Below are 17,482 nucleotides of genomic sequence, written 5' to 3'. Positions count from 1 at the left end.
TCAATAAATTTATGAAAAGCAGTAAAAGAAATACCAATATTATTGGGTAAAATAAACGGAGCTTGAGGAGGATAAATGGATTGAATAATATTACCCGATTCATCTTTGTAAGATAGTTCAAGAACGTTGATGAACAGGGGCAAATAAGTGGTTATAAACCAAGGCACAAAAAACATAATATGATAAGAAAAATAATATGTTACTTACATAATAATAATAATAAAAATAAAAATAAAGAGTATAAATAGTAATTCTTCAAATATAAATTGAAGATGAGTTGGAGAAGACCCTCTAAATATAAAGAATACAGAATAAAATAGAGATGATTGGAGATGTCTTATTCTATTAGAAAAGTAGCCCTTATTTATTTAATAGGACACGTGGCTTATAATTGCTGACCAATGTTTACTGCAGCTGATGGAGACCTGCAAAGTTGACTTAAGCGTTTACTGGATGACTCATTGTTGTTAGTGGTTCCAAATTGCCACTAAATCTCACATTTTCACCGATAGCCAGTCCAGAGTCCGACTTTACCCATGGCTTCTCAATTTCTTTCTGTCGAAAAATGGAAATATGATGTTTTCCTGAATTTTCTACCGGAAGACTTCAACGAAAACTTCGTTACCGATCTTTACAAACGTCTGGAAGACATAGGAATCAAGGCATTCAAACACGATGGTAGATCTGCAAAACTAGCACCATTTTCGGCAGAAATCTCAGAAGCCATCGAGGAATCAAGGATTGCCATTACAATCTTTTCGGAGATGTATGTTGTATCCAGACTGTGCTTGGAAGAAATCACCAAGATAATGGAGTGCGTTGACAGATACAGACAAAAATTCTTCCCGGTCTTCTATCGCACAGAACCATCAGTAGTATCACTGGAGTTTGATTTCGAACATTACGGCGCACTCCATGATATTCCCGGTGCTGATTCGGAGAGGGTTCAGAGGTATAAGGACGTTCTCTCTAAAGCATTCGACATTGTGGGATATAAAAAGTGGATTCCCATAAACCTTTCCAACATATCCGTTGGTGAGTAGTAACTCATAAAAACTAGCTGAGTCTGATTCAATTTTTTGGGATATTCTCTATTTCTCTGCTTGATATATTTCTTGACACAGCCTCTGTATGGTGGCTTAAGACAAAGAAAGTAGTAAGTGGGAATTTATCTTAGTCGTGTTCGGATCCACTTATTTTTAGTGAGTTTTAGCGTTTAAATACTATGTTTAATAATAATGGTTCATTATTAACTTTACACATTATTTGAAAAATGTGTTAAATGATAAATAATATTTAATAATAAGGATAAAATAGATATAAAAGTAAATTATCTCTTGATTTTTTAAATTGAACAAGTATTGTTTGATAATTATTTTTAATATAGTGAACAATTATTATTAAACATAGTAAATATTTTATTTGTTTGTTTTGAAATTGTTTGGATAAACATTGAAAGTGTTTTTAAATATTTTTTTAAAGCTAAAAAAGTAAAAAAGAATCAAAAGTTGGGGTTCCCTATTTATGATTTTTTTACTTTTTAACTTATAAGTCACTTTAAAAAGCTCAATTCAAACGCCCCTAAATTCTTTGGATATATAACTCATGATTTAACCAAGTGCATCATTGAACTTTTTGGGTTATATATAATTGAGCTTTTTGGGTTATATATATAGGAAAACTTACACATTTTTTTGGTAATTAACTGTATATTTATTAATCACCAATTGGTATTTACAGAACATAACAAACTACATCACAGTTTGTTAATCAGAAAACAAAACTCAAAGGAGATACAACTTCACACAAAGCTAAGTTGTTGCAACCTAGAACTAATGGCCGTAGGAGCCCTCATACAACACATATAAGCCACCTCTTTTGCAACATGTTCAAGATTTCTACATTTGTCTTCAAAAATTTTGTGATTCCTTTCTATCCATACTGCATGACTACATTCTGCATATATTAGTCTGAAAAGCTGGGCAGTCAGATTATTGCCTCTGGCTTTCTCTATGATCCATTTCAAGTGTGTATCCCAAGCATCTAAAGTATAGTCTGGCCATTTGATCCATGCCATCAACTTCCTCCAAATAGCTCTTGTAAACTCACAGCAGACAAACAAGTGATCTCTAGTTTCAAGTTTATTTTGACACAGCTTGCATTGTTGATTTATATCCATCCCCCATGAAGCCAACCTATCACTAGTTGGTAGTTTGTTTTGTAATTGGAGCCACATAGTAACAATGGCCTTTGGTCTTGCAGAGTTGGCAAATATCAGACATCTCCAAGGCACTCTAGGTCTGTTTCCAAGTAGACTCAGGTAAAGGCTGCCAATGGTTACCTGATCATTTTGCTTCTGTGTTTGCTCTAAAGTCAGTCTAGCATTAAGTATCTTCTTGACCATTCATGAAGCTTGCTTTGGAATAGGTGCAGTGAGGAATTGTTGAGTCTTTATATAAAAAAGAGTGGATCCATCTAATCCACAGCTTGTCAGATTTGTTAGCAAGGTCCCAACAGATTTTGGCAATAGCAGCTTGGTTCCACAATCTGATGTTAATGAGGTTCATGCCTCCAACTGATTTAGGTAGGCTGCACCTTTTCCCATGCTATCAATGCTCTCTTGTTAATAGTATTAGATCCTGACCAAGTGAAACTTCTACAATATGATTCAATAAGCTTAAGCACTTTTGCAGGAATGATAAAGAGCTGAGACCAGTAGGCTTGAATACCAAATAGTACAGATTGAACCAATTGCATTCTTCCTGCATATGAGAGTTTCTTAGCAGTCCAGGAGGAGATTCTAGCAATAATTTTATTCACTAGTGGTGACCACTGCATAATAGTCAGTTTCTTGGTCGATAGAGGAACACCAAGATACTTGAAAGGAAACTCACCACATCCAAATCCACTCTGTTGGAGTATGTTCAGTTTTACCTGATCAGGGACACCACCAAAATATATGGAGCATTTATTCATGTTTGCCTGCAGTCCCAGATCATCTGCAAAACATAAATGAGTTATATTCAATCTGCCACACTTAGGATGAATCTTGAACCCCTCAAATTCTCTTGCTTCAGCAAGACATCTACTAAGGTATTCCATAGATATAGCAAATAAGTATGGAGAGATGGGGTCTCCTAGTCTAAGCCCTTTTGCAGCATTAAAGGGGGGGGGGGGTGTGGTCTCTCCATTTACCATGATTGTATAATTCACAGTATGCACACATTCTAGGATCCATTTAATGAATTTCTGAGGAAAACATAGGTTCTCCAGTACCTGTTCTAAATAGGACCACTCCACAGAATCATAAGCCTTTTGTAGATCAATTTTTAGCATACATCGTGGAGAAATGTGTTGCCTAGAGTATGCTTTAACCAGCTCAGTTGCAAGGATAATGTTATCAACAATCTTTCTCCCTGGAATGAATCCTGATTGAGCTTCACTAATAATACGTGCCATAACTTTCTGCATCCTAGAAGCTAGGACTTTAGCAATGATTTTGTAAATGATGGTGCAGCAAGCTATGGGTCTATACTCTTTTATATTCACAGGACTGGAATTTTTTGGGACCAACGTGATCACAGTGCAGTTAACTGGTCTGTAGAGTTTTCCAGATTGAAAAAACTCTTTGATAGCTAACATCATGTCATCTTTGATATAGTAAGAAAATATTTACCATTTGTAGCAATAATTTTTTTTTTCATTTAAACACTTATAATACAATTTTAATACATATTATAGAGAATAAGTTATAAAACACATATAATACAAGTTTTACTAATGAATAATATATTTATCACATATTTTAATACACTTACAATATATTGTGTCAATTTCTTATCAAACAAGTATAATATATGTTAAAACACTTATAATACATATATATTAGGCATAATACATAAATATGACCCTTAATTTGACTTCAACGGACAACTATACCCTCCAACTTTGAGTGTGCATAAGTAAACACTTAAACTTGTATAAAATTGAACAAGTAGACACACGTGTCCTATATGACATAATATATGTAAGACGCCATGTAGGACACAAAATTTCCATGTAGGGTGCCATGTATGACGAATATGTCTATTTGTTCAATTTTATACAAGTTTAAGTGCTTACTTGTGCACATCCAAAGTTAAGGGTCATAGTTGCCAACTAACGCCAACTTAAGGGTCATGTTTATATATTATGCCTATATATTATATGCATAATTCACTTTTAATACATAATGCATATTTAACATAATATTGCTATGTATTATTATAAATGTTAATAAATAAAAAATATCTCTAAAATCAGTAATTATTTATTAAAAGTACTCAGCCAAGTAGTTTTCCCTATACAAAGTATCTAATTTTATGGAAGTTCATGAGTTTATTTGGGCCTAAATCCACTCTTGAAAGGAGTTTGGACAACCTTGGAACCGTAAATTCTATTGTACCGTATCGTTATTTTAATATTTTTTGTCATTTGTCTTTATTTATTATTTAATAATCATATTTCATCTTTTATCTTACCTTTTTATAGTAGCTCTACCGTGTTCCCTACTTTTCTTATAGATTTATCATTCAAATAATGATTGTGTGACATTATGTAACATGAAAAACAATACAATCTATCCAAATAATATATTCATTGAAACAATAAATACAATACAATACATTATGAAACATAACAACCATCCAAAAATCACTTTGCATGGATTAAGTCTCAATGTCCGGCGGAGTGGTGTCAAGAGGTGGTAATTTAACCTTTTAATTTAAAGTAGAAGAAATATCTTAAAATATCCTCAATTTTGAGTCACAGACCTATTCAAATCAAATAAGTGCAAATTTTTAATCTAAATAAATGCACTTAAAAGCACTTTTTTTTATTGATCCAAAGGACGGGACAGTCGGATTTCTCGGTTATAAAAATAAACACTTTTTCTATGTTTGGACAAGGGTCAAATATACCGCTATACTATTAGAAATAGTTTAAATATACCTCGGTTATACTTTCGAGCTAAACATATCCCTCCCATTATACTTTTGACACATATTTACCCTTATAACTAACAGAGGAACGTGGACGACTAGGATTACAGAAACCCATCTAATTTAAATCATACCCAATTGTAAGGTTTTCTGCCCTACCCAAATTAATTTTCCCAAATCCAATTAATAGTAACTAACCCAATTTAAACTTCAAAGATAATAAATGAGAGGACCTGTAAATATAATCCATTTTGCAAACAAAATTAGTACTCTCTCCGTTTAAAAAAAATGATCTAGTTTGACTTGGAACAGAGTTTAAGAAAAGAAAGAAGATTTTTTTAATCTTGTAATTCTAAATTAAAGTTACATCAAATATACCAAAATACCCTTTAATCTTGTGGCCTTAAACATGTCACGTGAAAAGTTAAAGTTAAAGTGTTACCAAAAAAGGAAATGGATCATTATTTTTGAAACATACTAACAAGGAAATTAAACATTAACAGAGACATTAGGGAGAGCACAAAATTATGGATGAGTTGAAGCCAATGCCACCAAATTCAAGTCCTCTTACTCCTCTAACCTTCTTGGAAAGAGCCGCTACCATCTATGCCAATTGCCCTTACATAAGCTTATGAAGAAGTTAGTGACGATGAATTATATTTTATTTAGTGACAAGGTAGAAACTGCACCATGGAAAGTTCTTTAAAAATGTTTTCAGTTGGTAAACCTAAATGGAGATGATAAACATTTTGATCCTTATAAATTAAAGTAACACAAATAAAATTATTTAGGTTTTTTATGGTTGAAGTTTAAATTGGGTCGGATGATATTAATTGGATGGTAAAGTTGATTCGGGCAGGTCGGGTTATCTTATAAATGAATATGATTAAAATTGGATGGTTTTTTTTAATCCTGGCTGTCCACCTGTCCCTTTGTTAGTTATAAAGGCAAATATGTGCCAAAAGTATAACGGAAGGGATATATTTATCTCGAAAGTATAACTAAGGTATATTTAAACTATATTCAATAGTATGTAGTATATTTAACCCTTTTCAGTTGTGTGTTTATATAAATATATTGTACAGTCAACCATCCAAGAATCACTCAACCTATATAAATATTGTACGAGCTTTGCCTGGATGATTTTTATTTAGCTGCAGCTAAACTCCCTATACTTTGTAACTATATTGCTTAAACTCTTCAAAAATATCAATGGCTGTGTGTCGAATCCTCCGAAAATAGTGTATTTTAGAAGGATTTGACACCGAGCAACTTAGCTCTGCAATTATTCTTTGTAATGTAGTTTACCTGTGTTTGTTTGGTGAGGATGTGCGCACTGGTGGCATAGAGCAGATAACTATTCCAATTTCCAGCTAAACAAATTGACAAGTCCGTTGTCAATTTGAGGTGTTGTTTCTTGCAAACTAAAGAAATTTTAATGTCACATTTTTCAGGACGTGGTAATGCTTTCCGCTTTCATCAATTATCACATTTCAAATATTTTATTGATATGATATGTTCTATTGGACACAGGAACGCTGAAAAATGTATTGAGGAAATTGTTGATAAGGCTTCTCAGGTTATGAACATTCCAAAATATCCTGTGGGAATCAGATCTCGTGTAGAGGAAGTAAAATCATTGTTGAAAGTTGAATCTGGCAGTGTTCATTCTATAGGGATATGGGGGATGGCTGGTGTAGGGAAGACAACTGTTGCCAGAGCACTTTTTAATGAGATCTCTTGTCAATTTGAAGAGTCTTGTTTTCTTCCAAATGTTAGGAGAGTCTTAGAAAAGCATGGACCGGGAGGCCTACACCATTTGCAACAGAAGCTTCTTTCCCAGATTCTGAAGAAACATTCTGTTGGTTTAGCAAATTTTGCTAGAGGCGACGAATTTATAAGCCAAATGCTTCGTTCCAGGAAAGTTCTAATTATTCTTGATGATATGGATGACAATCACCAATTGGAACATTTAACTGGGAAGCGTAATTGTTTGGTGATGGCAGTAGGGTCATTACAACAACTAGAAGTTTTGATTTACTTGGCAAGCATGATGGGTTTTATCGTGTCCCAGAACTGACCAACAATGAGGCTTTAGAACTTTTTAGTTGGCACGCCTTTGAACAAGGAGCTCCAGTTAAAGACTTTGAAGAGCTCTCGTGTTGTGTAGTAGATTATGCTAAAGGCTTACCCTTAACTCTGGAGATCTTGGGTTCTTTTCTCAACAAACAAAGTACAAAAGAGCAGATAAGTGCATTATATAGACTCCAAGATTTCGGAGATGAGAAAATTGATAAGTTACTTATCATAAGTGTAGATGCATTGGGTGCCGAATACAAGAATATATTTCTTCATATTGCATGCTTCTTTAGAGGAAAAAAGAAAAAAGATGTGATTACAGTATTGAATAAACTTGGCTTCAAGTTAGTTAATGAAATAGATGTCCTCGAAAGATCATTTTTATATATCTCAGAAGGAATGATTGAGATGCACGATCCGATAGCACAAATGGGTCAGCAAATGGCACGTGATGCTGAGCAGGGCAAGCCATGGAATTGCAGTAGACTATGGCATGAAAAAGATATGAACACTGTTTCTGCATATCAGGTGTGTGGTCCTCTAATGGTTGAGAATTCTGCTGACATTCTTTTTTCCTCTTGTGCATTATTTTGCCTTAAAAAAAGTAGATGTCGATTTGAATAGGTTATACGAACTAGTTAGGCTAAGGTTTAGTCGTGCTGATACACTTACAATAAATACGGTATATGCTAGGAGTATTTTTAGTTTGTTCAGAGATTTGTATGTAAGTAGAAAAATGTACAGACCCACCTTACGGTTTTTAAGAAAATATAGAGACCCCCTTGTGTTAGAGAACTCCCTAATTAGTCTTGTATCAAAATTATTGAGTATTGAAATGAAACTAGTACAAATTAAACGGAATAGATTTGAGGATTCATATAGCCGACCCCAAAATTATTAACATAGTTAATGATGTTGTCTTCTACTTTGTTTGGCAGATTTGACATGCGAGCCTCTTCTGTCTTTCTGTTAATGTATAGATAATTGTTTTCAGTCAACCCTCCTTGAGAGTCCCTTTTCTTCTTTATCATTCTTTTTGCTTCTGGGCTCTACTCCCAAGTCTTTACCTACTCTTGCTTGTATATTTGCAGATTGCCAGAACCCATACATTTTCTGTGGCTCCAAAAAATAAAGCGAATCAAAAGTGGAAATATGATGCCTTTTTGAGTTTCAGAGGAGAAGACACCCGCAATAACTTTGTTGCCCATCTTTTTAAACGTCTCCAAGACATAGGAATCAATGTATTCAAAGATGATGTAAAACTTGAAAGAGGAAAGATCATTTCAACAGAACTCTCGAAAGCCATTGAGGAATCAAGAACTGCCATTATTATCTTCTCCAAGGACTATGCTTCATCCACCTGGTGCTTGGAGGAACTCAAAATGATCATGGAGTGTGTTGACAAGAAGGAACAGAAAGCATATCCTGTCTTCTATAACGTCGAACCATCAGATATACGCATGAAAAGTAAGTAATCAGAAATATTCATTGAAAGTTACACTCCCGACTCACTAATAATATTATTTATTGTTCCGACTTATTTAACTTATCAAACTTAAATTCTCTTTCAAGATAACTTTTCTAATCATTATTTTGGTATTTTCTCTTCTATAGCTAATACATACATACATACCTGAAATTAACATTTTAAGCCCTCTGTGAAGCTGAGAGCAGCAGCTTTGCTAAAGCGTTGGAAAAACACAGGGAAGATTTCAAGGCTAATTTTGAGAAGTTGGCAAGTAAACACGAGGCCGATATTGCTCTCCGGAAAAAAGATGAGACAAATCACAAGGATAATTTGGAGAAGGTGCAGAGGTGGAAGGACGCTCTACATAGAGCTGCTGGAATAGCAGGACTGGATGTTCGTAAAACTGCTAATGGGTGAGTAGTAAAAGATCTCTTGAGTTTTCACTTAATCATTGAGACATCTTTTCGTTTTTTGGGAAATGCCATGCAAAGTTCCAATGGTTTCCGTAGTCTTTGAAATAAACATGCTTTTAAGAATTGCATGTGAACTTTTGTAAGTTCTCTACTTTTTGGTAAAATTCTTGTTACGGATGCCTTTGCCCAAGAATTCAACAAATTTGCTACTTTATCTAAAGAGAACATCATGAAAACACCAGGGGTCAGTTTATTATATAATTTCTGATAAGTAACCAAAAACTCGGACTCTAATTGAGAGTATTTCAAGACCCCTCTTCTTCTTTTACTTATTTTAAGAAAGTCTCTCTATTCTACTTTAAAAGATCAAATTACCTTCTGAAAGTACCATTCGATTGGATGTGCAATACAGGCTTTTGGGCTAAAATACACTTAAGATGAACACATTAACAGATTTTTTATCGGGGATGGGTGGAGGGGTAGGGGTGGAATTCAAGAGAGAAACAGAATCATGTTAACATGACATAATTTTGGTTACAGTATGCTTGTATATTTTAGTTTTGAGTGAAAAACTTCAATCTTGTGTTTTGCATGCCATTAGGCTCATGAAATGTGTACTCTGTTTAAATCAGTCAACATCCATGTACTTGACTGTGAGAGTAATCAAGTAAAATTACTTCCAGTGAAATTTAATGCTTTCTTCTCTGGGTCCAAAGTTGTGAGCTGCTAATAGAGTAGTAAAACATAGATTGCAATACCATAACTCATTGACAGGAGTAATTAATATTGCATGGTCAACAATATATACTCTTTTGTCTTACATAGATAACCCCTTAAACTTGTCAGCGATGGTCATGTAGACACTTCAGTTATTTTAGTGACCATAGACACCTTTTGTTGGCATAAGTGTGTCTTTTGAACCCCTTTATATGACCTGGCAGCACACATGCCATTCAATTGCTTTTGAGCACGTAGGTGTATTTATTGCCCCATGTCCAGATGCTACAAGATCAAATTTCCTAATTTACCCTTAATTGCTAAAATGGCATTCATTGGATGTGGTTTGTTTGATGTTTTTGCTATGGGACTTGCTGGGAGACCAATGAAGTGTGCATTTTGTATTGAACTTTATGTACTATTAAGAGGTGAAATTGTGGAAAAGAAGGGAGGATAGGGTGACTGACCTCATGGAGTGCCTGGAGCAGAAGAAGAAGCTGGGGGAGAGAGGAAAATTGGGTTTTGATATTTTTAATTATTATATTTCCTTTTTATTGAACTTCACCTTGAGCTTCTTTTTCTAAAAAAAAAAACTGTCTACTATCAAATGTCATATGATCAATTACTATATCAGGCAATCCTGGTTTGTACTGGTACAGTAGTAGGCACAATTTATAGCCCACAGAAAATATTTTGATTGTACGTAATAAAAGGGATTATTTTTCAATTCATGAGCATTTATCTGAATTCAATCCTTCTTACTTATAAAGAAAATGAGAACTTATTACGATGATTGGGTACCATAGTATCTGACACTGACAAAAATCTAGTGGCAATTGAATCTTGTTTGGAAGAAGCATGATTTTTGCTGACAATGTAAATGAAAGTGTTCATGTGGATGTTATAATGGAAATGGATTGCATAGAGAAGGCAACTATTGAAAGAGGAACTTCAAACGAGATTTCTTGTGAATTTGAAGACCCTGTTCCCTCACTCATATTAGATTAATCCCAGAGAAGCAATAGATGGAATATGGACTGCTTTTGGCTACTTTAACATTTCTTGTGTTTAAAATGTCCATTTTTATTATTTTATTTTTACTGAATGCAGGAATGAAGCAGAATCTATTGAGAAGATTATAAATGATAACTTCCAAAATATGCACCACACCGTTTCAGCAACTGAAAAATATCTAGTGGGAATGGAATCTCGTATGGGTGAAGTAGAATCATTATTGAAGTTTCCATCAGGTGATGTTTTCTTTATTGGAATATGGGGGATCGGAGGCGTTGGGAAGACAACTGTTGCAAGAAAATATTTTGACAAGGTTTCTCATCAATTTCAAAGGTCTTGTTTTCTTGCGAATGTTAGAGAAGAATCAAAGAAACATGGGCTGATGCACTTGCAAAAGACGCTTCTTTCAAAACTCTTAAAAGAAAAATCAATGAATATAGCATGTTTTTATGAAGGGGCCGACATGATAAAAAGAAGGCTTTGCCACTGGAAAGTTTTAATTGTTTTTGATGATGTCGATGATGAAGACCAATTGAAATATTTAGTTGGAAATCATGACTGGTTTGGTGGTGGCAGTATAATCATTACAACAACTAGAAACCAAGATTTACTACGTAGTCATGACAAGTTATATTCTGTTCCTGTATTGGCTAAAGATGATGCTATTGAAGTTTTTAGTTGGCACGCTTTTCATAAACCGACTCCTGATAAAGAATTTTTGGAACTCTCCAAGTCTATTGTAGATTATGCTAAAGGCCTACCCTTAGCTCTTAAGGTCTTCGGCTCTTTTCTCTACCAACGAGGCGTAACTAAGTGGAGAAGTGCAATAGATAGACTGAAAGATACTGGGCATGATGAAATTGTTAAGCAGCTCAGTTTAAGTCTAGATGGATTGAACCATGAAGAGAAGAATGCATTTCTTGATATTGCATGCTTCTTTAGAGGAAGAAAGAAAGATGATGTGATAACAGTACTGAACAGTTTAGGCTTCCGATCAGAGATTGGAATTGATGTCCTCATCCAAAAATCTCTTTTATATATTTCAGAAGGAATGGTTGAGATGCATGATTTGATAGAACAAATGGGTCAGCAAGTGGCACGTAATGTGGACCATGACAAGCCATGGAAGCACAGTAGACTATGGCATGAACAAGATATAAAAACTGTTTTTTCTGCAGATCAGGTAAGAATTCCTCTATGCTGGAGATTTCCGTTCTCTCTCTTTCATTATGTGGCTTCAGTGGGATTAAAACTTCAGATCTAGTACATTTTTCTCAATCTAAACTGCTTCTCATGGGATAGTATCTTTATTAAATTATGTAATATCTTGGTAACAAATATAGCCTTGTATGTTCGAATTTGTTCTTCCATATTACTTCACACACAAGGATGTCTCATGTAGCCACCAATTAGGAAGATTAGTTCATAGATTACTGGATGTGCCATCTACAGATTTTAACTGGAGTAGCTTACTCAATATCCATTTACTAGTGTTCTTTCTTTAATTATGATTGTGCAATATTAGATTTTATCATCTTAAACAATTATAGTCGAATAGAAAATGAGTGTGCTAACTTCTATTTATTCATAGGTCTTATTTGTCCTTATGATGGACTTTTACAACAACATACCTACTGTAGTCCCACAAGTGGGATCCAAGGAGTGTAGAGTGTAAGTAGACCTTTGCCCACCTTGGGAGGTAGAGATGTTGTTTCCAATAGACCGTCGACTCAAGTAAAAGCATCTCAAAGCAGTTTGGGAAAAAAGCAAGAGTGAAGAAATCATGACAAAACATTAAAAAAGGCATGTTAGAGCATTCTTAACAAGGAAAAGTAACTAAAACAAAATAATACGATGATTGAAGTACAAGAAACATTTAATAGTAACAAAGATTGAATAACAAGAAACAACAAGAGTTGTACTACGACAACTAGTATGGAAGCATAAGCGAGATAACACTCAGCTACCTACTAATCTTCTGCCCTAATCTATGTCTTCTATAACCACCTATCTAAGGTCATATCCTTGGTCAACTGAAGTTGTGTCGTGGTCTATCTAATCACCTCTCCCCAATACTTCTTGGCCTACCTCTACCTCTCCTGAAACCATCTATAAGCAACCTCTCCGAATTCTGCACTAGAGCATCTCCACTTCACATGCCCAAACCATCACAACCTCGCTTTCTGCATCTTATCCGCTATCGAGGCCACTCCTACCTTGTCCACATATCATCATTTCTAATTTTATCTCTCCTAGTATGCCTACACATCTATTTTAACATCCTCATTTTCACAATTTTCATCTTTTGAAAGTGATAGTTCTTGATCAGCCAACATTCCGTTCCATACAACATAGTCGGCCTAACCACTACGTAACCACTACTTTGTAGAAATTGCCTTTAAGTTTTGATTACACTTTCTAGTTCTTGATCAACCAACATTCCGCTCCATACAACATAGTCGGCCTAACCACTACTCTGTAGAAATTGCCTTTTAAGTTTTGATGGCACTTTCTTATCATACAAGACCCCAGAAGCGAGCCTCCATTTCATCCACCCTGCAATAATATGATGTGTGAGATCATCGTTATCTTCTCATTACTTTGGATAATAGACTAAAGATAATTGAATCCTTTCTTTTGGATGGCTTGGGTATCAAGCCTTGCTTCCACGCCAACCTCGTGTGTTACGTAGAACTTGCAGTTAAGTATTTTGTCTTGGTCCTACTCAACCTGAACCCATTTAGACTCCAAGGTTTGTCTCCAAACCCCCAACTTCGCTTTAACTCCGCCGCCAGTCTCGTCAGTCAAAACTATGTCATCTATAAATAGCATACACCATGACACCTCCCCTTGAATTTACCACGTCAATTCATCCATCACCAGGCAAATAAAAATGGGTTGCACAAAAATGGTTCTCTACCAATGACACCCAATCAACTATTCCTACAAGAACATTGTGGATGCTCTTAAAATCAAGAAAAAATAAAGGCAAGACTTAAACCATACAAAATCATGTTTTCTCTCTTCAAAAGTTCTCTTGGTCCTTTCCCTCCAAAGTACCCATATGAGGGCTAGAGCAGAACATGCCATGTTCTTCTCTCCACTCCTCTTCCTCATGTAATGATTTTATTATATATTTGTTTACATTCTTAATAACTTGTTGTGTATTTTTTTTAGTGTTGTTACTTCTTTTGCTTTCCCCCCTTGAAAGTACTTTTACTGATGACGATTTGGTTTTGGTTTATAGTAAGATATATCATTTAAGAACATGATATATGAACTTCTAGAATAAGTAGACCTTACCCCTACCTTGGTAGGTAGAGAGGTTGCTTCCGATAAGAATTTCAAATCAGTTTCGGAAAAAAACGAAAGTGAAGAAGTCATGACAAAATAGTAAAGAAAGCTTGTCAAACCATTTTTAGCAATGAAAAATAACTACAACAAAATAGTACGATAATTCAAGCACAAGAAACATTTAATAGAAACAGAGATCGAATAACAAGAAACAACAAGAATAGTACTACGACTACTAGTATGGAAGGATAAGTGAGATAACACTCAATTACCTAACTTACCTTCTACCCTAATGTGTGTCCTCCATAACCACTTATCTTAGGTCGTATCCTTGGTCAACTAAAGTTGTGTCATATATTGTCTAATCACCTCTTCCCATTACTTCCTCGGCCTACCTCTACCTCTCCTGAAACCATTCATAACCAACCTCTCCCGCTTCTGCATTGGAGCATCCGTGCATCTCCTCTTCACATACCCAAACCATCACAACCTGACTTCCTGCATCTTGTCCTTGATCAATGCCACTCCTACCTTGTCTCGCATATCATTATATCTAATCTTATCTCTCCTGTTATGCCCACACATGCATCTCAACATCCTTATTTTCACAACTTTTATCTTCTGAATATGAGAGGTATTGACCGACCAACATTTCCACTCCATATAACATAGTCGGTCTAACCACCACTGTAGAACTTGTCTTTAAGTATTGGAGGCACTTTCTTATACTCCAGAAGCTAGCCTCCATGTCATCCACCTTGCACCAATATGATGTGTGAGATCATTCGTCAATCTCCCCCTTCGGATAATAAATTCAAGATAATTGCAACTTTCTTTCTTTTGGATAACCTGGGTATCAATCCTCACTTTCACGCCTGCCTCGTGTGTTACGTCACTGAACATGCACTTAGGTATTTCGTGTTGGTCCTAATTAACCTAAACCCTTTTATACTCCAAGGTTTGTCTCCAAACCTCCAACTTAGCATTAACTCCTCCGACAGTCTTGTCAATCAGAACTATGTCATCTCTAAATAACATACACCATGACACCTCACCTTGGATTTACCTCATCAATTCATCCATCACTGGGCAAATTTAAATGGGCTGCAATAAAATGGTTCTCTGCCATGACACCCAATCATCTATTCCAACTAGAACTTTGTGGGTGCTCTTAAAATCAAGCAAAAATGAAGGCAAGCACTAAACTGTACGAACTCATGTTCTTTCTCTTCAAAAGTTCTCCTAGTCCTTCCCTCCAAAGTACCCACATGAGGGCTTGTGCTGAACATACCATGTTCTTTTTCTCCTCCTCTTCCTCATAAAGTGATTTTATTATATATTTACATTCTAAATAATTTGTTGTGTTTCTTTTTATTGTTGTTCTTTTTCTTTCTTCCATTGAAAGTACTTTTATTGATGACAATTTGGTACTAGCTTATAGTAATCTTTGTCTTGTTCAATAGTTTGTCACAAAATTTTCTCCCTCTTAGGGGTTGTTTGGTGTGTGAGGGATAAAAATAAATAGCCCCGAGATAAAATTTTGGTGTGTTGTTTGGGATGATTTATCCACCATTTATATCATAGTAATGAGATAAGTTATTCCATATACATGGTGGGATAAGTTATCCCACGGTAATTATGGGATAACTTGTTCCCAACCAAACGACCCCTTACAGAATAAATTTATGCAGAACTATTATTTAAGAACATGATATATAAACTTCTAGATTTATAAAGAGCTTTATTTTTAAAAAGTAATGCAAAATTATTCTTTGATAAGTTCAAATTTTAGCTTTTTTGGTTGATAGGGAAAGACCTCCTAATGTAACACATGTCAAATCAAACCTTATATTGATTGGAGAATGGATTTCTTATCGGGTCATAATGAAAAGGAAGTGGAAATAAGAATATTTGAAGTTCTCAATTAATTTGGATGAACTCATAATGCAAATCCATATAAATCTTATACTACCAGTATTATCCTAACCTCAGTACACCCTATTAATTCCAACAAAAAATGATATAGATTAAGATTTGTATATTAAGGAGAATAGGTTCTATGTTTGGAAGTATGTTCTGTTTAACAAAGTTACTTTAATTTCTTTTCCAGAGGACAGAGTCAATTAAAGGCATTATGGCACCAATTGGCTCAGACCGTCATATATGCAAGTGGAGCAAAGAATTCAGAAACATGCCTTGTCTAAGGTTACTCATTGTCAAAGGGGAGGAGGCCCGACATCATGACCCTATTTGTGACCCTATTGAGTATCTCCCCAGTAACTTGAAATGGCTTGATTGGTCATACTACACTTTTGTATCTTTACCAGAAGATTTTGATCCGGGAAATCTAGTTGGGCTCATTATGACTTGTAGTTCTCTTGTTGAAATCTTCAAGGGACCAAAGGTATTGTTCATCTCCTTCAGAAAAGAATCATATTTAATTTAAAGAAAAGAAATGACAGTTAAAGCTGATATTTTTATTTGTTCTCTTTTTATGAACAGGCATTTGACAAGTTGACAATCCTCAATCTAAGTTTTTCAAGAAGTTTACTCCGAACACCCAATTTTTGTGAGACTCCAAACCTCCGGAAGATTATACTAAAAAGTTGTGAAAGTTTGGTTGAAATTCATCCATCCATTGGAAATCTCAAAAAGCTTATCTTCTTGAATCTGGAAAAATGCAAAAATCTCAAGTCTTTACCAAGTAGTATTCAAATGGAATCTCTTGAAAGCTTCAACCTCTCAGGTTGTCAGAAATTAGAAAAATTTCCAGAAATTCGAGGGAATATGGAATCGCTATCAGAGCTCCTTCTGGCACGTACTGCAATTTGTGAATTGCCCTCATCAGTAGGACAGCTCAGTGGTATCAGCTTGCTTGATTTGCAATCATGTGAAAACCTTGAAAGACTCCCAGCCAGTGTCTGTGAGATGAGAAAACTGAAAATTTTGATTCTGAAAGGCTGCTCAAGACTTGCAATTTTTCCTGAAAATCTAGGTGATCTAAGCCAGTTGGAGGAGCTCTATGCTGGCAACACTGCCATTTTGCAACTACCAGATTCTGTTGGAAACTTAAGCAAACTCAAGATCCTATCATTAAGAAATGGGCGGAAGGTTAAGCAGCAATATGCTCGCAGTTTGATATTACCCAGCCTGTTTCATGCTTTGAGGCAACTGAAAAGCTTAGATCTCAGTGGATGTAATTTATGTGATGACCAAGCTGCTGCTCTTAAGAACTTGACTTCTTTATTGGAACTGAACCTGAGCAGAAATAAGTTTATTGATTTGCCTGATGTCTTCAGCCAACTTTCTCACCTTCGATATCTCAATATAACACACTGTCAGGAACTTAAGGAACTTCCCCTACTTCCTCGGAATATAGAGGAATTATATGTAGAAGATTTTTTGGCAAAAGAAAGTATTGCAAAGCTACGGATGTACCCAAGGTTGAAATTGCTCTCATTCACCAATTATAGTTTTGATCAACAATCTTATACAGAGGAGAGGAATGATAGCTCAAT

At 35.1% G+C, this 17,482-nt stretch overlaps 2 protein-coding genes and 2 pseudogenes across 2 annotated transcripts in view; 3 read left to right on the top strand and 1 right to left on the bottom strand.

Moving 5' to 3' along the window:
- Positions 1-1,801: 1,801 nt before the first annotated feature.
- Positions 1,802-2,404, bottom strand: LOC125824974 (uncharacterized). The gene has a single exon (XM_049504320.1). The coding sequence runs from the start codon at positions 2,402-2,404 to the stop codon at positions 1,802-1,804; it is 603 nt and encodes a 200-aa protein (XP_049360277.1).
- A 4,085-nt stretch (positions 2,405-6,489) lies between these two features.
- LOC125824973 (disease resistance protein Roq1-like) lies at positions 6,490-7,465 on the top strand (annotated as a pseudogene).
- A 733-nt stretch (positions 7,466-8,198) lies between these two features.
- The window catches only part of LOC125824897 (disease resistance protein Roq1-like), a 153,664-nt gene continuing 144,380 nt past the window's right edge, over positions 8,199-17,482 (top strand). The window contains exons 1-3 of the mRNA XM_049504238.1: positions 8,199-8,525; positions 8,723-8,939; positions 10,767-10,983. Coding sequence (XP_049360195.1) covers positions 8,441-8,525; positions 8,723-8,939; positions 10,767-10,983 — 519 coding nt within the window. The 5' untranslated portion in view covers positions 8,199-8,440. The remainder of the gene's footprint in view (positions 8,526-8,722; positions 8,940-10,766; positions 10,984-17,482) is intronic.
- LOC125824910 (disease resistance protein Roq1-like) overlaps positions 16,740-17,482 on the top strand; it is a 147,873-nt pseudogene continuing 147,130 nt past the window's right edge.

This window comes from Solanum verrucosum, unplaced genomic scaffold (genome assembly GCF_900185275.1).
Source record: "Solanum verrucosum unplaced genomic scaffold, falcon-dt-bn FXZP01000086.1, whole genome shotgun sequence".
Lineage (NCBI taxonomy): Eukaryota > Viridiplantae > Streptophyta > Magnoliopsida > Solanales > Solanaceae > Solanum > Solanum verrucosum.
Note: the sequence above shows the minus strand (reverse complement) of the source record. Positions and strands in the feature narration are given on the sequence as shown.